The sequence below is a fragment of the Pholcus phalangioides genome, unplaced genomic scaffold, assembly GCF_987345545.1.
Source record: "Pholcus phalangioides strain wild (caught in Gottingen) unplaced genomic scaffold, Ppha-v1.0 ptg000007l_1, whole genome shotgun sequence".
NCBI classification, from domain to species: Eukaryota; Metazoa; Arthropoda; class Arachnida; order Araneae; family Pholcidae; genus Pholcus; species Pholcus phalangioides.
This window is the reverse complement of record NW_028301600.1, coordinates 55658374-55681581: the sequence shown is the minus strand read 5'-3', so window position 1 is coordinate 55681581 and position 23208 is coordinate 55658374. Positions and strand designations below refer to the sequence as shown.

The 23208-nt window shown below is 34.9% G+C and overlaps 1 protein-coding gene across 1 annotated transcript in view; it reads left to right on the top strand.

Moving 5' to 3' along the window:
• The window catches only part of htt (huntingtin), a 441906-nt gene that overhangs the window by 174834 nt on the left and 243864 nt on the right, over positions 1–23208 (top strand). The window contains exons 22-24 of the mRNA XM_089233919.1: positions 9892–10077; positions 17101–17324; positions 18666–18783. Coding sequence (XP_089090045.1) covers positions 9892–10077; positions 17101–17324; positions 18666–18783 — 528 coding nt within the window. The remainder of the gene's footprint in view (positions 1–9891; positions 10078–17100; positions 17325–18665; positions 18784–23208) is intronic.

Here is a 23208-nt window from a genome sequence, read left to right as displayed (position 1 = left end):
CATTAATGTGTGTGTACAAATGTATGTAATTGAAGAATTTTTAGAATAATTGCATATTTTCAAGTTGTGCTGAAGATTAATTTACAGTTTTATAATTTTTCAAATCAATATTGCTCATAATACAATAAAAGTTCAATGTAACGACAGCTCTCACACACACAACCACTAGAAAAATTTTCGTTGTAACGTACTTCTTATTACAAATGAATTTTTATTTTTTAGTCAGTGAGGACATAAAATTATTGAAAATTGCTGCTTTATCTGCATTGAAATGTCTTTGAGAGCAATTCGTTCTAATATTAACGAATGAGCAGAACTGTTGTCATGAAATAGATTTTTGATCTCAAAGCAGTTGATTCTCTAAGAGTATAACACATTTTTTCATAGAATTTTGTATCATCAAAGCAGTTTAGATGACCAACTGAACAATTAAAAGTCTAAATTATTACTGCTCACTTCCATGAATATATGGATCTGTCAACATTTCCCATAGAATCTGAAATTCTGTATTTTAAAATAGTTTGATGTTTGGCTGCTCAACTCCAAAACTTCTAGCTACAACCAGCCATACCTGAAGCCTGGGTGCTCTTTATTTGCTTGTGATTTTTTTTTTTGTTTTTCCATGTAAAAAGTAAAATCTCTCAGGAGAAAAATCTGCCTATTTTTGACATTATTCATGTTTTGGTATTTGTGTGCATGTGTAGTTTGCTTCTTTTTTGAGCAACTTTTTCTTCCTATTAGTGAGCAGCTACAGTACTAGTAACTAGAAATTTTCCTAAATAAAATACATGTAGAAGTCATTTGCATGAGAATATTTTTTTGCATGAAATATGCATTATATGAATATGTACCGAGGCAAATAGACATCATCAAAGTGGTTTAGATGACCAACTGAACGATTAATTATTCCAAGTCTAGGTGTGGAAAACTTATCCATGTAATTTTTATTTGGGGTGATTGAACGCTTTCAAACATTGTTGCATAGTCAGGAGATGTGTGAAGCTGGTTGGTCATACCCAGCAATAGGCTGTTAACCTACATTTTACTGACCCATGCTGTGCAAAGGAGTTGACAGCATAGGTTGATGCAAGGCCCTTGCAGGAATTAGAGGCAAGATTGGGTGATTGTAAGATAGGCCAAAACTGCCCCAACAGCATCATTGTCAGCCATTCAACATGCGACAGCCTCCTTCCTACCACCTGCAGTACCTTCCACTATCTCATGGTGCCTGGCTGAGATGGGTTCATGCTCACAGCAGCAGTTAAGACATCTGCCTTCACCACTATAACATCTATAGAATCGTTTGGAGTGGTGCTGTAGCTCGTCATCATATGGACTGGATTACTGTTTGGTTAGCCAGCTCTTCGTCATGGCTGCCAGCAAACTGCCATTGCACAGTATTCACAGATGAGCTATGCATCAGTCTTGAAGCAGATGACCATTCTATCTGTGTGTGGAGGTTTCTGGTCCAGTGGTCCTATAATCCGCCTTTGTTTTACAGAGGCAAACAGCCATTAACCTTGGTCTAATGTTGTGGGTTACTATCTCTTAGGCCGGTATTACACTATAAAAGTTCTTTGTCAAAGGTAATTTATAAAATAAGTTTGACAAAAAAATTTGATAGTGTAATGGGCAACTTTGATAAAAAAAAACGCTCTTTATCAAAGTTTCTTTTACCAAAGTCAGCCTCCTCATCCAATATTTGAAAAAAGATTAATGTTGATGCTTTCTATGCTGCCGTTTCAATTGCTCAAGTTTATATACTATGTACTTCGCGATTTGATAGCGTAATTAAAAAATGAGTGGTAGGTATCAATTGGATATCCAAGTTTTCGTCTCGATGAACTGAATTCGTTGATACGATTTGAACGGTATAAAAAAATATAAAAATGATTTTAAATAAACTAAAGAAAACATATTTTTCTTTTACTTCCATCACATACTAAAGTCAAAGGGAGCTACAAAGACCTTAATTCCCTATGTGAATATCAGAGATTTAAATTTCTCTAGCTGAATATTATGAATAAAACAGAAACGAACGCGTTTGGATGCTTATCGGTTATAATGAATTCAATTCTGTCCTAGTGAACCTGCAATAAAATAATAAAATAATGTTGGAAATATTGTTATAACGAATGGGCATATTTATATCTATGGGATATAAGGGGTCATCTTAAAGTAATGCGTCACCAATCGTGGGGGGGGGGGGAAGGTTCGCATTTGCTGACTTTTAATGATAAGGTGGAGGGGGGGGGTGTTCAAATGATGATTTTGTGAGCAATACAGGTTGGAAAATATGAAATTGGTTTATATGATGGGCTGGTATGTATGAAATGTTGGTGTATATATTTGGTTGGTAGATATGAAATGATAAATACTGTACTTTCGGAAATCATATATGTAAATTGGAAGGCCTTATACTTCCCCCAGGGGCCCATGTGATATGACGGCACCAATTTACGTATATGTAATGGTGCCGTCTTATCACATAGGCCCACTCGGGCCTCAAGAGAAAAGGGGGGCCTCACAAAAATGAAATGTGGTTGGAATTTCTGAGAATTCACCACATAGGGCCTCAGAAAAATCATTTGGGCCGGGGGCTCATGATGCTCTTAAGACGGCCCTGCTTATACTTCTGATATTTTTGCAATCAGGTGGCGGGGGCCTCATGATGCTCTCAAGTTTTACAGTCATGGGTTATAGCAAGATCGGGGTAAGACGGGGCAGGGTCATGGTGACAATCTAGGAGTCCGCAAATTTAAGGGGGCGGGGGTTGTTTCCAAGTTTTCCTTTGGGGAGCCACACTGGTGGATCAATTTTTTTTTTTTCAATGGATTAAGTTCCATTAAATCAAAAGTTGTATTTCAAGAAAAAAGCCAGAATCTCTGAAGTACTACCGTACTATTGCGAAAATCGGTTTCAGGTGTGTTCTGTCAACATTATAGCTAGATGGCTATCTCTAGCTATAGATAACACTGGTTCTGTTCATTCCCAGAACCACTCGAAGAAGGATCGACATAACTACATGTTTGTGTCAGAGGTCCTCAGTGTTTGTAAACCATGCACCACAGTGGTCATCTGCTGAAGTTGGTTTTCAACTTCGAGCCGTGAATGTGAGTCGAGCTCATGTTAAAAGTCTCGCCACTGAGAGCTACAGGCCTACAACGGTTCAAATATTCAGTCTCATTACGCTCCATTCCCAATTTAAAATATTGATGTCAGGCACTGAGACTGTTAGGCACACACTCACATTCCCGGCACAACTCATTCAGTAGTAAATTCCTCATGGCGATAGACCGGAGTCGTGCTTGGTTTGAAAGAAAGTCTTTGTAAACGTCAGAACTATTGAAATATCGGTAACAATTCGACGGACCGCTTACATCCGTGATTTTTAAAATTTTTCCTTGCATTTCACCCTTGTGTCTCAACGGTTACCCACTTCTCCCCAGAATACTTCAAGTAGCACTTAACAAATCAATATCGACAGCTCGCCTCTGGTAAAGGTTTGTGACTACCCTAGAAGCTGCGACTCACACGTTGAGAAATGCTGATTTGCAGTAGACGGGTATTAATTAAAAACCCCTACGTGAATATATATATCTTTAAGGTTTGTGACATAAATAAATAATTTTAATTTTCTTAAATTTTCAAGTCTGTACAAGGACCACCTGTTCTTTGTACAGACTCATCACGAATAGGTTGAGTAGTTTTTCTCATTAAACTCGAATATTTATGGTGTATCGGTTTTCACCAATATCGGAAATGTAGAATGTTTTCACGTTCTCGTGTGACTTGGTTATATCCTGGCTCGACTATTTATGCATGACATCACTGGATTTGTTGGTTCATATTGATGATACATTTATTTTATTATCTGAGATGGTTGAAAGTTAGCCAATACATTACGTGAGCTGTAAAATCTTTTATCCAACATTGCCCCATCATCAATGTTTGATAAAAAAGTTACGCTGATGCACTTCCATCCTGCACTGTGATGTTTTAACTCTTCAAAAACCTTTTCTTTTTCCTTCTCCTCTCACTTGCTACTCCCTTCTCTCTCTGGGAAGAAAAAAAAAGATTCTCTTCCATGTGTATTTCTTGGTTTTTCAACAATAAATGTGATAGAAAATCGGAAACGTAATTAGGCTGGCGCAACTAGGGCACTGTCCCAGGGCTTCGATCAAATAAGGCCCACAAAAATTTACACTAACCAGGGGTCTGTTCATCTAAAATTTGGGTCCGTTTTCCGCACCCCTCACAAAATTCCGGATCAGAAAAACGAACCCTTCACGAAATAAAAAAATATGGAATCCAAAAAATTAAAATTTCATTTCTTTTTGCGATAGATCAACTAGATTATTTTGCTTCCTACAAAATTACTCATTTCTCATAAAATTAATGACACATTTCACAAAAAAAAGAAAATTTTCACAAAAATCGGACCTTGCAAAAAAATCTGGGCAGACCTCTGCTTACACCAAATAGAAGTCTGCCCCGGGCCCCATAAAGGCATAATAAGGCCTTATAGGAAAATGAGTTTTATGTCACCCGCAGCTCACTTGCCCAGTTCATGGTTTTACTGTTGCTTCCCAGAATAGTTGAGCAGTGCCTTCTTAAAGCATGGGTCCACCTGGGCACGATCCGGGGGCCTCACAAAAATGGGATCTGGTTGAGATTTTTGAAAATTTGCCTAGTAGGGCCTCAGAAAAATCATTTGGTCCAGGGCCCATGATGCTCTGGAGACGACCTCTAGTTAAGTAGTGTTTTCAATTATAAAAGTACCAATTCAAAGCAAAAAGATGCACAAAAATCAATATCTTCATCTCACCGGGACGCCCCTAGAAGCCACGGCACACAATTTGAAAAACCCTATCATATCACATCACTGGATGTGATGGTTCACATTAATGATACATTTATTTAATTATCATCTCAGGCAGTGCCGTCTTAACGCATGGGCTCACCTTGGCACCTCAAGAGCAGAGGGGCCTCACAAAAATGAGAAGTGGTTGAAATTTTTGAGAATTTTCCAGGTAGGGCCTCAAAAACATCACTTGGCCCGGGGGCCCATGAGTCTCTTAAGACGGCCTTGATCTCAGGTGGTGGAGATTAAATTAATCTATTATATCATGGGTGGCTAACCTCTTTCTATTAGAGGGCCAATATAATGTGCAGTTGCTACATCCACTCCGATGTATATGCCACGGTTCAAGTTCGAAGACAAGGTGAGATGGTAAAACTCCGAAAAATGATGCAAACGTTTTTATTTGGGACTCATTACCATGCCAAAGCCTGTTTTTATTCAGTCAATAAACCATCATTAACTTATTAGTTCTTGGTGCTTATTAATTACTTAATAAATATAGTAATTGAACAGTTTAAAATTAACTTAATTAGGAATTAATATTAATTTTATTTATTCTCAATAGTAAAAACCCGTTTTGAAGAATAAAAAAACGATAATGAACTTATTCGTTTTCCTAAATGCTGCCACGTATCCAGGTTTAGGTTCACTTGTACTCAAGGCCATTAGTTAGAGTCCTGACATCTCTAGAGGGGTGCGGGGTCATGATGCAATGCATGGAGAGGCGGATCAGTGGGCGAAGCGCACTCAGCACCCCTGTGCGTCAGCAGGAGCAGCGAACCATCATAACGAAATAAGTTTTACTTAAATACTTATTACTGTTAATTCATTAATAAGTGTTATTCACACTAGTAATTATAACTATTGAACAATTATTAATTAATCAAGAGGGGTGGGGAACTATTAAGTTAATGATGTTGAATTAATTCGTTTAAAATGGGCTTTAACTGGTAGGAGTAAATTAGTTATGAACATTGATTACTTAAATAGCGTCATAACCTCATCATGGTGGTTATTTCATTATTTGTTTATAATTATTAACTTATTACTCATAAACTAATAAGCATCAGAATCTAATCAGTTCATGGTGATTAATTGATTCATTTAAAACGAACTTCGACTTGGTAAAAATCCGAAATGAAAACATTTACAAGCATTTTATGAACTTCCACCAATGCACCTTGATAAAACCAGAGTCTCTGGGATTTTACCGTGACATATGAGCCGCAATAAGTAATATGATGAAACATGGACAATTTAGTCACTAAACTTTTACTCTGGGCGTTTTGTGTGTGTGTGTGTGTATTCCTCAACTTCTTCATAAACTGACATATTCATTATTCATTAAGTTGCGTTCCCAGCTAGATGTAATGCATCAAAATAATTAGCTTCTTCTGCAAATTATTTCATCCAATACAATCAAAATCCAAAATTCACAGTGATTTGTGGCATGGATCCGCGCACTCCAGAATTTTTTTTTGTGAACCTTTATTTAACATGATGAAATAGCACATAATAATGAAACAAATTCATCAGGGGATCCCGTTGATCTGTACTGAAGAACACGGAGTATCGATGAGTAATTACAATGCAATTTCAAGGACAGAACAAACAAACAAAAAAAGGGGGGGGGGACAAAAGTTGATAAATATATTGAAATAATTCTGCATCTGTGAGCAAGTATACAATTTTAAAATACAATATAGCATTTCAGATGTACAGTATGCTTTCATATACATTATAAATGAAGATTATGGAATGCTAGAGTGATGCGAGAATTGTTTAGTGACTTCAACATGTGGAGGCAAACAGCAGGAAGTGTAGTTAGACATTTATAAAATTCAATTTAGCACTGGCTGATAGAGCTCTGTTTTTGTTGTTTTTTCTTACTGTTTTTCAAAAATGATCGTTGATGCTAGCTATTGAGAAAATATAATTTTTTAAACATTTTTTTCAGTAACGGTATTATGTAAAATGGTTTTTCTTCACTGTTTTATGTATCAAGGGAATATTTAGAATGTTATTGTATCTATTTGATGTCCTTGATAAATTAAGAGGGAGACTGAGTTGTTTTTTAGTAAGTAGGCGAATCGATTTATAAAAGTATAAATACCGCAAAGGGAGTATGTTAAGTTGCCGGTAGAGATCAAATGACAGAGTTGAGTAATTGCCAGTTAGTGATCGGATTATTTTCTTTTGGGTCTGGATGATGGGTCGCAACGTATTGATGTAGTCACTGCCCCAAGCAGTTAGTCCATATAGGCCTAATAGATGAGAATGAAAATGGACATAATAATATAAGGGTCACAATACAAAATAATATGACAGCAAAAAATGGGTATTTAGATAATAGAATTTATAAACTATAAAACAAAGTTTTGATTGGATGTTTTACATGGAACTTCCATTTAAAATTTTGATCTATAACAATACCTAGGTATTTAATGGAGCTCACTTGTTCTAATGGAGTACAGGTACATAACAGATCATTAGGACAGTTTTTATTATGAAAAATGTGGTTACAGTTATCCAAATTAGTGATGTTTGAGAAACTAATGTATTTTGGTTTTAGAATTTTTTTTTTTTTCAAGATCATTTGATCGAAACCAATTTCGGACTTTGATTAAATCGTTGTTAATAATATGATCCAATGGTTGATGACCATTCCCTGAATAAAGAAGTACAGTGTCATCCGCAAATGTGATTATTTTGGTATTTAGTTCAAGGTTACAGAAATCATTAATATAAATAGTAAAAAGTAATGGTCCCAAAAAGTAGTTCCTTGTGGAATTCCTCTGTGCATGTTCACTGGACTACTAATATGCTTACCACACTTCACAGATTGAGATCTATTATTAAGATAGGATTCAAATAATTTATGAGCAGTTCCTCTAATTCCATATGTGTGCAATTTAGCAAGCAATATACTGTGAATGATGCTGTCAAAACATTTTCGTATATCAAGAAAAATTGCTATTGTTTGTTTTGAGTTATCTAAGCTATCAACTATAAATTTGCTAAATTCAATTAGTGCAGTTTCAGTACTTTTGTTTGGCAGGAAACCATGTTGATTTTCTGAGAAAAAATTATTAGCATTTAAAAACGAGTATAATCTACATTTTAAGATAGATTCCAATATTTTGGATGCCGAACTGAGACTGGTCTATAATTGCTGAGGTCATTCTTGTCACCGGTTTTATAGATAGGGGTAATGATTGCTTTTTCGAGTGATTCTGGGAGGAGAACACTTTGAAAACAATTATTAACTAGATCAGAGAACATCTGAATGACGCTGTCAGGAAAACGCTTCCAAACCTTTGATTGATTCAAAATTGATTAAGAAATTAAAATTTCCGATGTAAAACTAAAGTCGAGCACCCACAGTTTAGAAACACTTCTGACGCCCCTGCATCCACATAAGCTTCATGTTTTTTAAAACTGAAGCCATTACAGAGGTTGCAAATGATAAAAAAAAAAATTTCTTCATCCATAATTACTACCAGCAACAGCACAACACTAACGAAAACTTTTGCAAAAACAATTTTATATAAATCTTTTATAAACTAAGTCTTATATATCTTTATCTAAGTCTTTTATAATCTTTTATAGTGTAATGTGGTCCATTTGTTTTATAAAATAAATTTGAATATGAAATTTATAAAAGATTTTTGTCAAATTTTATAAAAGAAATTTTATCAAACTTTTATCGTGTAATACCGGCCTTACGAAAGTATGTCTTCCCTAGTCATCCTGCATACAACTACAGCAGCTCAACAATGATGAATTCTTGCAGCCATTTGTGTAACTTTTCATGGTACATCTTCCTGGGGCTGTTTTCCAACAGGATAATGCCCAAGGTTGTTGGCCAAGGTCACCAAACCTTTTTTGGCAATTGAATAGGCCTATGTATGAGACATGTAAGGCTGCCAGATTTGGTCACCTCCAAATGCTGTTAATCTGGAGCAAAAATTGTGAAATATTCAACAAAATATATTGAGGATAAGATTAGGAATTAGTAACTTTCATCACTCTTTACATAGACGAGTACAAGTATTCATTGCCACCAGGGAAGATTTAACCAATTATTGATTTGAACATTCCATGTCCAATTTCTAGCCATTCATGGTTTCTACTGCCTTGAATTTTTAATCATTTCATTAGCTTTGTATTGGCTTTACACATATTTAATTTCAATTAAAAATTCTTTTTTAATGTATCCAGCCGCTTTTCATGAATTTATAACCTTTTTAAACTTGTGTAAGGGTCGGTTTTCAGTTAAACAAATCCCTTACTTCAATGTATTATTTCATTTATGATTTTATAAGTTTGAGAAAACAGGATTGCTAGCTGTTTGGCTTAGTAGAGGTTAGAAATTTTCACCGCAGGAGACAAATTATAACTGGGATATTTCGTGACATATTGGCAGGGCCAGTCCTAGAAATTCTACCTCCTGAGGCAAATAATATTTTGCCACCCTTGAGACTTGAAATTTATCCTCAAAATTATTTCAGTGACTAAAAATCTGTGAAAGCAATGTCATAACAAATCGGACACAAAAACTGCTGCTGTTGTAAACATGTCGTCCTAGATGGCTGCCTCGTCGCCTCATGCTAGCCCTGCATATAAGAGAGCATTATGGAAGAACAAATAATCCTTTTTGCCTGATATAATCACAAAACAAGATTGACAAGAAGAGTCAATTACACCAAAAATATGAAATTCCTAATGTATTTCAGCACACTGTGGGTGCCGTCTTCAGATGGTAAATATGAATATGCTATAACCACTATCCACGCTGACCGAGGAGGGTTCAACCCACTTGGGTTGGATACCAAATCTTTATGCCTGGTTGCTCAGCAGAAAAAGAAGTCTGCATAAGTCAAACGTTTATTTTAAAATATTTTTCTTTCTTTATTATTTTTTGCTGATTACCTGATCTATATGTTCTAATAATATAAATTTCACTTTGAATTCAATTTTTTTTGTATTGAAATAAGAGAATGATGTGTGTGCATGTTTTTTCACAGGTGTCTGTTGATTTTCAAAGCAATGAAAAATTTATTCAACTCTTAAAATGCACTCTAGTAGTATTGTCACAGGTTTTGGAAATTGCTGAATGCTCTGAAATGAGCAAGCATGCAGAAGAAATTTTATATTACTTAAAGTCTGTGATGTCTGTAGAGCCATGCACTTCTGTACAGTGTGTCCGACAGGTTTGTGCTAGCGTTTGTTTCGTGTAATATGATTATCCTACCCCCGGCAGAAAGTGTTTGATACTGTACAAAAGCATTAGCAATGGTACTTTTAAAATGCAAAAATAAAATATAAAAAAATTGTTCTTTTTTCTATGAGTGAATTTGGTTTAAAACAATTCTAAATGTAGGGGGATGAAAAAAAAATGTATTCCAATTTGACCTTGGAAAATCACCTGTTTATGAACTGATGACACTCAGAAATAAGTGTTAGATCAGTATTTTCATGGAAAATAAGTGTTCAATCACTTTTAAAATATATATTGGCTTGAAATTTGTAAATAAAACCGTATTTGTGCAGTTGCAGGGTAACCAGACAATGCATAAAAAATGATTGCAACAGGGTTTTCATCATTATTACTTATTTTGAAGGGCTAATAAAGTACCAAAGGATGTTTAGAGGTGTCGCGAGTTCGATACCCGGTTCGTCCTTGTCAGAAAACTTTCCTGGCACAGGGGTACAACAAAAACGGCGACTTGACCGCAGCAAAAAATTGCTACCGCAGGGGACCCCCATCGAGGAGTTAGCGTACCAACCTCTCGATGAGTATAAGAAACAAGCCTGCCGTTCGGAATCGGCAATAAATCGTAGGTCCCGGTCTAATTAGCCCTCGTGTGCAGAAAATGACCGTGGTGCGACAAAAATGATCAAATGATTTTGAAGGGCTAAGAGGTGGCTCTCAAAAGATATCTCTCTGATGATCTCAAAAGCTGACAATTTTCATGTGAAAAGGCAGTTTCTCAAAAGAAGGTTGCAGGATTGTTCAACTGTACTCTAGGTACTCTCTGAAAGAGAGAAACCCATGAAAGTGCTGATTGAACACACTTTTTCCCTGAGTTGCCAATTCATTAACTGATTTTCAAGGTCAAATTGGAATAAATTTGTTTTTGTCATGTATTCCGTATTTAGAATGAATTATTTCACTTTTCACTTGGTGTGAAATGTTTTTATACATGATAAAACACTTTCTGCCAGAGGTAGTAATATATATTTGTATGTTTAAAAAAGGGCATACCTGCTTTAAAAATTTTACTACTGCTTTGATAAGACCAAGTACCAGATTTGGTTGAAACAGCTTTCATCAGTTTTAGCCTTAAAACTGGTGAAAATGCTTTCAACTCTTCAACTGCTCAATTGTATATTCACAATCAATGGGCTATTGTAAGTTTGTGTAAGTCTCAATGAAAACTATATTCTTTTACAAAAATATTATTGAATGTGGCCTCTTGAAAATAATGTACTGCAACCCTTGAGGGGTAAAACAAATATTTTTAAAATTATTTTTCTGCTGTTCCTCAAACAAAAATGAAAAAAAAACAAAGACGGTGTTGTGCTGTTAAAGAATTAAAAAACATAACTTTGCATACTATAGTAGAACCTCACTGCAATGATACTTGATATAACAATTAATCCCTCTACAATGATTTTTTTTTTTTTTTGATCTGCAAAGTATTGTTATATCAAGATTTCATATGCTTGTATATGTCATGTTATTACTTTCTTTGTGTGTTCATATGTATGTTATATTAATATGTTTCATTATATTTGGTAGTTTCATTTATAATACCTTCATATTTATTTTTCTCTTTTGGTACTTAAGATTAAATAGATGTGGTTTATTTCTGATTTTGATAAAACCAACATACAGTAGAACCTTGATTAATTGATCATTTTTGTTGTACCACGGCATGGGTGGAGCTACGGAGGGGTGTGGGGGTTGTTCCCCAGCGTCAAAGGTGGAGTCAACTGATCTAATGTGTATATGTATATATGAGTTAACATCATCATGCCCCCCCCCAGACTTGCAAGTCTATCTCCGCCTATGCACCACGGCCATTTTCTGCACACGAGGGATAATTAGACCAGGACCTACAATTTATTGCTGATTCCGAATGGCAGGCTTGTTTTTTTACTCATCAAGAGGCTGGTGCGCTAACCCCTCGATGGGGGACTCCCTGCGGTAGCAATTTTTTCTGCTGCCATGTCACCGTTTCTGTTGTACCCTGTGTCAGGAAAGTTTTCTGACAAAGACGAACTGTGTATCGAACTCGTGACACTTCTAAACATCCTTTGGTACTTTAGGCGAGTATCTTATCTACCAGGGCTACCACACCCTTGATTAATTGGAAGTAATGGGTTTGGAGACGTCTAGGATATTGAGATCCTAAGTTAATAGAGATGCTCCTTGAAAATAGGAAAAATGAAAGTCTGCTGACCATTGGTAAATTTATTACAAACAAATAAAAATTAGACTTTGATACACAATGATAAATGTAAGAATTATGAAGAAATATTTCTTGATTACAAATTTGACGGTTTACTCACCATCATGTGTAGTGCTGTGCCAGTGAAAGGTATACATGACAGGGCTCCTAGCAACCTGGATAGTCATTGAGATGAAAATGGTTAAGGAAAATATCAAACACATTCTGCAAAATTCAGGGATAAAATTTCTGTAGAGGGGAAAAAAAAAACTTGAAAAAAATTTTGAAGGTCAATATTTCAAATTATATTTTTTTCTTTAGGACTTCTAATCAAAAGTCAGAAATTTTTAAATTTTGATTAGGGAAAAAAGTTAGGAGAATGATTAAGCAAACTTGTTCTAGTCTTGTGTCCTCAATCTTGTTCTAGTCTTGTGTCCTCAATCTTGTTCTAGTCTTGTGTCCTCAATCTTGTTCTAGTCTTGTGTCCTCAATCTTGTTCTAGTCTTGTGTCTTGTTGGCAGAGGCTTATTTAATTGAAGTTCTACACAGTATAACATTATATACATTTTTTATAGCCCTCAGATCATGTCATTAAGGGCTGGAATAATTTGCCAATTCACAGATGGTATGCTCTTAGTTTTCTCACTTATGCCCTACAGAGGGGTTTTCATTAGTGTGATGATCTATAACCTGCAGTTTCATCAGGTCATCAACGTAACCATATAGTTACACGTTGATAGCACATTATACTGAACACTGCAATCTTCACTATAATTTGTGAAAAATCATATTTCAAATGCATATAAAATAGTTTTAAATTGACACATTTCTAATAAAAAAATATGAAATCAAAGGCCATAACAGGCATTAAGCCCTTGAGGTGTCTGTTAGTTGAAAAACTTCTTTATTAAAAATGGTTGTCATCCGCATTTAAAACTGCAGTCATACTAAATTGGAGATAATACATGAAAGCCATTAAATAGAAGAAAAAAACTACCCACATATATAATACATATGGTAGTCATTTAAGGATGGATAGCTTCTATATTTGTTTTTTAGTTAAGTCAGGCACATTGTTTTTCTTTTAATATTGATTATGGTAAAATTAACTGCTGTGAAAAGTAAATGATTCGAATTATTCATAACTCCGTTAGCAAAGAATTTCTTTGGATTCCACAACTTGTAATTGTCACTAATTAACTAGAACTAGCATCCTTTTATCTGGATTGATAATGTATAAATATATTATCATAGGCTTTCACAGTCAGCATCTAATGAGAAACAAAAACTTACTAGTCTGTTTGACCAGTCTTCTTTCATTAATTCCTAATGTTTCACATGTATCTGTGACAGGTAGATCTGTCTTCAGAGGTAAAATTATGACTTACTGCAGACAAGATGCTCTCCTTGTTAACTTTCTTGATTCTGCTTGCTGTAGTCTACTGTGATGAGGTTGAATCTTGACTACTAATTTGGGATTAATTGAGAGCAGGAACTGGCTTTCTATTGGGTACTATGGTCGTTTGTTATTGTTATTTAAATCTTACCACAAACAAAAATTTCACTCGATCATAAGCCCGTACTTGCTCTCAATCAGTGAAGAGATTGTTCTCATAGAAATCAGAGAATATGCATTTGACTTCCACTCTCAGATTTGAAACATATTTTACATAATTGGCTGGTTTCCACATTATAATTTTTATTAACTCCATTAATGTTTGAAAATGTGTGAAATTTTTATTTCAAAATGATCATTCTTAAAGGATGATTTTTTTTTTAAACTCTTCACATAGTCATAAAAGATCATCAGCAAGTAGATCTTTCTCCAGTAAGTGTTAGTTCAAATCATTGAGATGACTAGTAATGTCTACAGGAAATGTGAAGTCTCTCCACCACTTTCCATTGTGGAACACACAAATAAGGTCTCCTTTGGATCCCATTAATTGTTCAACCTTATTCTGTAAAGAAAGCAGGAGCTAAAGCATCTTTCCTCGGCTCAACCATTATATGTCTGCATACTAAACGACCTCATGCTCAGCTTCTAAATCATTCATAAATTGTTGAAATTCTTTATGGTTAAGTCGTTAGGACCAGATGAAATTTACAACTTTTATAATAGCAGTCATCCCATAAACAAAGTTTGAAACAAATTTCTTTTGCAAGGTTTTCTTTGGTGTATCATGCAACGTTAATCCATCATCTTGTTATTTGGGCATTTCTTTGCATCTGACTTCATCAATGACCACAATATAACCAGGGCCTAGATGTTAATGTTTGCATTTCTCCAATCTTTTCACTTTAAAGGCATTTTTCCAATTTTTAGGACATTTTTGACATTCTAAGAATATTTTTTCCATTTTTTAAATTTTTTTTCAGAACAAAGTTTTAAAAATTATAAATATTAAGCATTGGATAAGTATGAAAAAAGTTAAAATTTTTTTTACAGATGTATTGCTTTTATGACTTTGTATCTTTCTTTATAGATAACAGGCAAAGTTAGGTAATAATTAAAAGTTAATATCAAAATTCCAAGAGTTGGCTGTTTCACAAAACATTAAATGAAAATGAATTCAAGGAATATTTTTGATCCTTTTTGCTGTAAAAAGAGTTTATTTGGAATGCAAAAAATACTTGCATGTACTAGTTACAAGGTAAAATTTTTAAATATTCAAATTTGTGTTAAATGACTTCGATCCATATAATGCTGCATGCATTAAGATTTCACAAGCTTCGTTTGGACAGAGAAATACAAAAGGGCAGATAGCATACTGTATTTTGGTTTCTACCATTCAATTCTAACAAAAGTGCTTATTGATATTATAGATATAGTCATTGAAGCTTTTCAGGTGTGCTAAAGGTGTGGTATGCCAATTTGAGACAATGGTGAGAAACAGTGGAAAAATTTCTGGTAGCTTAATGGGAATGTCTAAAAAATTTTAAAATTTAAGAGGAATTGAGTTTAGGTCCTTTTTTTTTTGTTTATCTTGGTATAAAACTTGAAGAAATTTAGATTGTCTTTCAGAAATGTTTGTACATTCATAAAATTAGAAATTGTTTATTTGAAAAATACCATTGGCAGTTTTAATGAAATATAATGTGGAGAATAAATTTACATATGATTACAATGCTATAAAAAATTCTATTTTACTTCAGAATACAGTAAATTTTTAAAGAAATTTGTTTTTTTATTTTAATAGCTTTTTTTTTTTAAATTTATAGGGCATTTTCTTGAGTTTCTATCAGTGAAATGATAAAGAGGTTGACCAAAAAAATACAGTATTATTGGTACATAAAGTTTGTTATATTCAAACCTCTCTATAGTGAACCCGGGATGTAGTGAACTTTTTTGTTGGTTTCAACTGAACACCTATTCAACTAATGATATTTTAAACGCTTGTAGTGAACTGCTGAGAAAATGAAAGTCAGCCTATAGTGAACTGAAATGTCACTTCTGCAGATTTTTTTTCCATTTTTTTCAAAGGTAAGATTACACATATTAGGATCCCGAAAAACAGCATTCCCCCAACTTTCGTGTCAGATCCCACTCTTTCACCCTCCCCACCATTTCTAGGAACCCACTGGGTCCACTACAAAGACCCCACTCTTTTCAAACCACCCCTTGAAAAATCGGAATAATAGTGAACAGACCTAAAGGCATCTTATGTCCTCCTCCTTTCTATCTCCTGCTGCTACCTTCATATCCATATGACCACTTCAGACTAAACAAACATTTTGCCATCTCAGCTGTATCTTTAAAAAAAATCGGTAAAATTGGTTATTTGCATAAAGAGGAAAGCATTTTTAATTGATGATTAAATAAAAATAATCAAACATATTGAAGATAAAGCCAATCTATCGGCAATATGCAAGGAATTTTCCTTATTGAAATCACAGTTATCAACAAATTGAAAAATTGCTGCTTACGAAAAAAACCTGGATAGAGTAAAGACAGGCTGTAACTAGGATTTTTGCCACCCCCACAACCTTAAAATTCAATAATTTTATAATGTTGTTCTTTGTTCCCATTTAAATGTTCTGCTGCCGCCCTGAATTTCGCCCCCTCTAGTTCCGGCCCTAAGCAAAGAAACTATTTTGATCTCCGAAGTGAAAGCAGCTGCAAACATTCTGAATACTTTTTTTTCTGTGGAAAATGTGGACAAAAACTTTGGACTCTTTCCTAATTGTTGATAAGAAAATTAATGAGCTTCACTTAAAATCGAAATGTAATCAATAAAAAACAATAAATTTTTTCCATATTATGTAAAAATAAAAGTAAGTAATACTACTCTTCTCTTCAAAAATTTTCCTTTCTAATATTTGATTGTCTATTAAAGTTATTAATTATTTATTAGTAAATTGTGTGTTTTATCGCAGCGAATGTTTCCAATAAAACCAGCATCAAATGTTAAGAAATATCAACGTTTCAACAAATTTGGATATAATGAACCTTAGGTTACTTGGGTTATAGTGAACTTTTTATTGGGTCTGCAGATGGTTTATTAGAATGGAATTCGACTGTATAAGACAACTTTTTTGTCAAACGTTTTGATTTTACCCTATTTTTAGCTGCATCTTGCATCAGTTGATTGAAATGTTCCGCTGAACCATGGATGTGAGACCCCTATCTCACATGAAAGTTATCCGTATTAGACTTGTGTGTATAAAATGACTGTGAGCCACAATGTAAAATTTACAGCACTCATGTATGTTTAAAAGTGGACTTATTTTTTGTTTCACCTTTCATTCTATTTAATTTTTCGGGGGTTTCATTTGTTCCAGTTGCTCAAGTCTTTGTTTGGTACCAATCTAGTATCTTTATACCAAGGAAAACAATTTGGTATGAAAAAAAAATTATGTGGATGCTGTTCCCGTTCCCATTGCATTAAAGTTGGATTATATGAAGCATGCATAGGAATTCCATATTTACATCTCACAAATTCATTTATTTGTGATGGAGGAATGAATGTGGTATCAGAGTCCATGGATGATGAAATAGTTGTCAGGTAAGAGTTCAATGAAAATCTTGTTAACCTTTTAACTGCCTATGTTCCCAATTGGGAACATCAACTTTATTAATTAGAATAAAATATTTTTCTATCATGATAGCACTTTTAGCGCATACTCATGATTCAGTTTTTTTTCTTGAATGCATAAGATTCCAAGCTTAATTTACAAACCAAAAATTTCATTCATTTCAGCACTTATGCCATAAATTTAATTTTTTTAAATCACCTATTTTTATGGAAGAATAAAATTTTAATTTTTTTGTTTTGATTTTAATGTTTCTATGGACATGGGCAAGTCCAGAAAACATACAAGAACATTTTTTTTCATGAATTTTATGGTTGATATTTCTAAACTAAAGGATCAGAAGAGGAAATAATATAGAAAAATTTAGAAAATCAATTCAAATCTTAATTCGAACGATAAAAGGTTATGACCTTTATAAATCTTAAATTTTTTATTATTAAAAGTCTCACCACAGAGCAACAGGCCTACAACAGTACAAATATACAATCATTATATGCTTAACTCGTAGTTCAAAAATAAGTGGCATCACTAACAAGCATTACACAGAAACAATCTTCACATTAGGTTTGCAACACATACATGCACATTCCAACATGTACCAATTCGTTAGAAGTTCCATAGAGAAATATGGACTAGAGGTGCATGTGTGTAGTTTAGTAGTAATAGTTACTATTATTTAAAAATCCTATATTTCTTGTCATGTGCCTCAGTCTGAGAAAAAAATTAAAAGGGCATTATTTTTTTTAACTTAATAGCCACACCTGGAAAAGTATGTGTGAAACCTCTCACAGTTTCTTTAACAAAAAGCTTCATTTCTTGAAGAAATAATTAATAAACAAATTTTTGAAAGAAAATTTTCTGCATCAGAAACTTATTTTATTGTTAACTATTCTTACTACTGTGTCATTCTTACAAATTGTCTGAAATTAATTGTCATATTTGTTAGGGATAGATCAAATAAAATAAAAGATTTTATGAAATCATAGACATTGAGTTTGATTTATGTCTTGTAAAAGAAATAAATATTTTTTTTCTAGGACTTAGTCATATTGATTCAAGTGCTTTCCAGTATCATTTTATACTTTCATGTTCATTCTAAAAATTTTCATCACAAAAATTGACTTTCACAAATTATTTCTACACTGAAATTTTACCTTTTTTGGATCATATGGATGAAATTTTGGACAAAAAAAGGCCTAAGTTTGTGTAATACTAATGATTATTTCATTCATGCTATGCAGAGTGTTTTAATTCATTTTTGAAAAAATGAAATAAGATTGACTCGTTCAATGTATATTTTACTCTTATTGCAGTTCTTTGAGCTGGATGAAACGAAATGATAAAGTAGCAAATCTACTCATTTCAGGAAGTAAAGGAGAAAAAGCCAATTTAGCTACACACATTAAACTATTTGAAGGTGTAGTTATAAAGGTATTTTTGATTTCTCTAAATAATTTTTTTCATCATTATACAAATACAAAATCAGAAGCTGCAACAAGCAAATTGCCCAACAAGATATATATACATATATAAATATTTATGTATTGGAAAAAGCCCATGAAAATATGATTGCCATAGTCTAAATACTGTAACCCATTAGCAATAAATCAGAAAATAAACAAATATAGGCTTACTGCCTGCCCATAAAACTATGGTTATCATTTGTTTAAGTATGGATAGCTTTTTGATTACCCCACCTTGCTTATCATATTTCCTCTTGAAGGCGTCTATCATGGGCGAATTCCTGACATCAAAAGGTAAGTTACGCCATGCATTTAGAACGCTATTAGAAAAAACAACCCCTGCGACATAAAAACCTGGATCTGTTCCTAACTAACCACAAAACTGGTATCTCAGAGTCAAAGCATTTGAATAATGGTGTAACAGTATTTCATGGTCCATTGTATCAATTCCATTGCAAATCTTAAATGCTTTAATCATATTTCCAGGTTCTCCTACATTGTTTGAAAGAAAACATATTCAGTGAATTAAGTCTGTCTTCATAATTCAAGCCTTGCATATACCCACAAAAGTCAGAAAACCTAATTAATATGAATTCCCAAATCAGTGAGTCTAGTTGCATCCGGAATAGTTTTACCATTCAATTTGTAAGTGACAAATGGGTTGTTTCAACCAAAATGAGTGACCATGCACTTGTCAATGCTAAATGTCATGCTCCATGCACTTGTCAATGTTAAATGTCATGCTCCATGCACTTGTCAATGCTAAATGTCATGTTCCATTCATTTGCCCATACTCTAATCCCGTTTAAGTCGGTCTGGAGCAACTCCCTATGCTTTGATTCCCGACTACCCCCATTAGCTTCACATCATCTGCAAATTTGCTAGCAATCCCATCGATACCCTGATCGAGTTTTTCAATAAAAAGTGAAAAGAGTATGGGGCCAAGGTCATTTCTTTGAAGAACTTCTAAAGAACCAATATGACCTTGGTGTAACAAAGTTACTGAAATTTTTATTAAATTGCACGTTCCCAAAAGTCAAAATCTATAATATTTAACTAATTTGACCTTTCATTTAACCTCGTGACCTGGAAAATGTTAAGTTGCTTATAATTTGTGAGAGTAAGTCAGCCTGTATGGAGGTTTCACCAGGTGACCCAATCTTGTGGCCATGTAAGATCCATTATCCCTGATTGCCTGTGATGATGGGCATGCTACCTGTTTCCACGGTGTTGGATACTGGTATTGGGGTGATACCTCATCCTTGGTTGCCTGAGATTTAGGAGCTCTTCTTTCTGGTTTGTACTCAGTCTCTTTCATCTTAGATAACGATGTCACAGTGTCTTGGTAGTGACAGGCTGGCTGTAAAGCTGTTTGCTGGGTTTCCATATCTTGTTGGACACATGGACTAATGAATTGCCTGCTTCTTCTCAGTGTGGAGCCCTCATTTATACAGATCTTATGCATGTGCAGGCTGGTCTGTTTTGTTACACAGGCTTCTTCCCACATCGATCTCTTGTGCCGAGGGTTTCGGTGCCACACTGAAGCTCCAGGATGCAATGGCTCTGTAATGTTTCTGAGCTATCTCATTCTGCCTTTCTAGGAACTTTGCACAGAGTTCAGGAACCTGGGGTAGAATGAGTTGTAGGCACTGGCTACTGGTCGGCATTTCTTAAATTTTAACAGCAGATTCCACCTGACCATTAGAGTGGCTGTTCCCTGGGCTCGACATGAGATGACAAAAGCCCCAGCCATTTGCAAAGTCTAGGAACTGTTTGTTCTTGAATTGCAGACCACCATCTGTGATGAGCTTGCAAGTAATTCCATACCGAGCAAAATGATGCTTCACATTGTGGATTGCTTTGCTAGCTAGAGTATTTTGCAAGAAGTCTACTTCTATGAATTTGCTGAAGTAATCTACCAGGACCAAGTAATTTTGCTCTTTTAGCTGAAAATATTAGCCCCTAGTTCAAGCCACAGGCTCGGAAGAATGTCATGGGCTATCATCGATGGAGTTGGCTGGACTGGTGCAAAGGCAGCACATCTGTCACATGACTTGACGTGCTACAGAATTATCTCCTAACATGTTCGGCCAGAAGACAACTTCTCTCACTTGTCTGAGACATGCCCTGATACCCAGCATGTATTTTTTCTTCATTTCAGTTCAAAGTGTTGTTGGCACTACAATGTGGTCTCCTCTAACAATAATCTGTGATATAATAATGTCATTGGAAATAGCCAATTCATCTCTATCGAAAATATGCTGCTGCCATGATGCTGATTTTCGTGTTAGTCTCTTCCCAACCTTCCAATATAAGGCGTATAACTTCCTGCAATGTAGAATCACTCTGCATGTGCTGTTACATGATAGGTAATGGTCAGACACTGGTAAGAAGTTGTTCCTAATCGAATCCACCACATCTCCAGTATGAAAAAGTTAAGGGAGTGAATCCCTTAAAGAAGCTCATGAAAGAGCATCTCCCTAAGGAATTTGCTTTATGGGAACAAATCTCAAGTTGAAGTCATAGTGTCTTGCACTTAGGAAAGATATGCTAAATGCCTTGGTGCTTTAAACAAAGGTTTAGACACATTAGCCACCAGAGGTTTTTGGTCTGTGCTAATGGTGATATTTCATTTATAAATGTAATGGTGGAATTTTTCAAGACTCGCAACAACTGCCAGCAGTTTTTCTTCAATCTGTGCATACCAACACTCTGTCTCAGAATGTGATGGGTTTATCCATCTGGAGCATTGCAGCTCCTATTGTAATATGAGGGGGCCCTGTAGTTGCCGATATTACGATGGGAAGTCCCGTGGATCCCAGTGGGGGCTCTGCCGGGGAGTCATCGTCAAACTCGGAATTATTGTATGAGAAATGCAATATGAAATATTAGAGTTTTGCAACTTGTTATATAGTTGTGCAATATAATATAGTTCTGCAAAGTGTTATATATACAAATGTGCAATAATTTTACCTTCACGCCGTCGGTGGGTCTTAGGACCATCTCACGGTTAATAATGTCATGAGCTTATACAATTTGCAATAGGCTTAAAAGTTGTGGATCCTGGCCAGATCTCCAATTTCCTGTATTTGTGTTGTTGCCAGATTCTGTGATATATTTTGTGCAATATTATTTCTCTCTTGAAGATATGTAAATTTGATGCAGAGTTCAGTGCTATGCCTTCGTCCTTGTGATTGGTTTCGGTCATGAGGCATTATGAGAACACTCATGTATAAATACCGGATATGCAGAGAAATGTTCACTTACTTCTTCCTCTTGAAACCATTATCTAGTCATAAAGGAGTTTCGTCCTTCTGAGGCGAGCGCTAGTTGATCTCTCAATCATAGTAATGTGCTAAATTGTGGAAAAGGTTTGCTTCGGTACCTATAGCATCTCATCACCTGTTCTCATGTGATAATAAAGCATCGTCTTGATCCAGTCGACAGTGTGGATTGATTGGTAGCCAGACCGGCTGCCTCTGGGCTTCTCCAGATGTCCGCCTCAAACTGTCTCCTATGCAATCGCTCTCCAATAGCTTCAACAGGCACTTCAAGCTACAAATCCATGTGAACCTGGCTACAGGGTTTCTTCGAACGCTTGGCATGTAAAACCAACTATTGACTGAGACACTTTGGACTGTCTTATGGACGATAAGAGTGAAAACTTGTGTTTCCGGTCATCAGGACAAGTTGTGAGAGTGTTCTAAATTATTGTTACATCATAATGATGTGTTGCGAGAGAAAAATTAACTGTGGTTACCGAGTCTGTAAATGGTAAACTGAAATTTAATTGTTTAATAGAATAAATATTTATTTTTTAACAAATACCTTGTTCTTTTTTCATTCTTGTCATCTATTCAATGATCAATACTAGATTTAACTTAATAATGAACCGGGAAATTCAAATTAAACGTTGCATCACATTCCAGTGTGACGTGTAAGTTTTCATCGAAGGTTGTCAGCGTTGTATGGTCAACCACTTTTGCCTTAATCGCATTAAAGGCTGCCTTTTTGTGAAGGACCCCAGTTGAACATAGTCTCAGTCTTCAGAAGGTTGGGCAGTGGTTCAGCAGTATGAGCGAGGTTAGGTATGTACCTACCTTAAAAATTCACTATGCCCAGAAATCTCCTTAGTTCAATGATTAAGATTGGATCTGGGAAGAAGTTATCTATAACTGCTATCTTGCTTGGATCCAGAGAGATGCCATCTTCCAACAGCCAGTGTCCTAAAAGTGTGAGCTGGGGTGCTTTTTACTTCAACTTGTTCTTGTTTAGTTTAATTCCTTTTTCTATGCATCTGTGTAGAAAAGATCTGAATCTTCAGTCATGTTCTGCTTCTACTTTGCCATGTATGATATTATCAAAAGCTACTGCTATGACACCTAAGTCCATC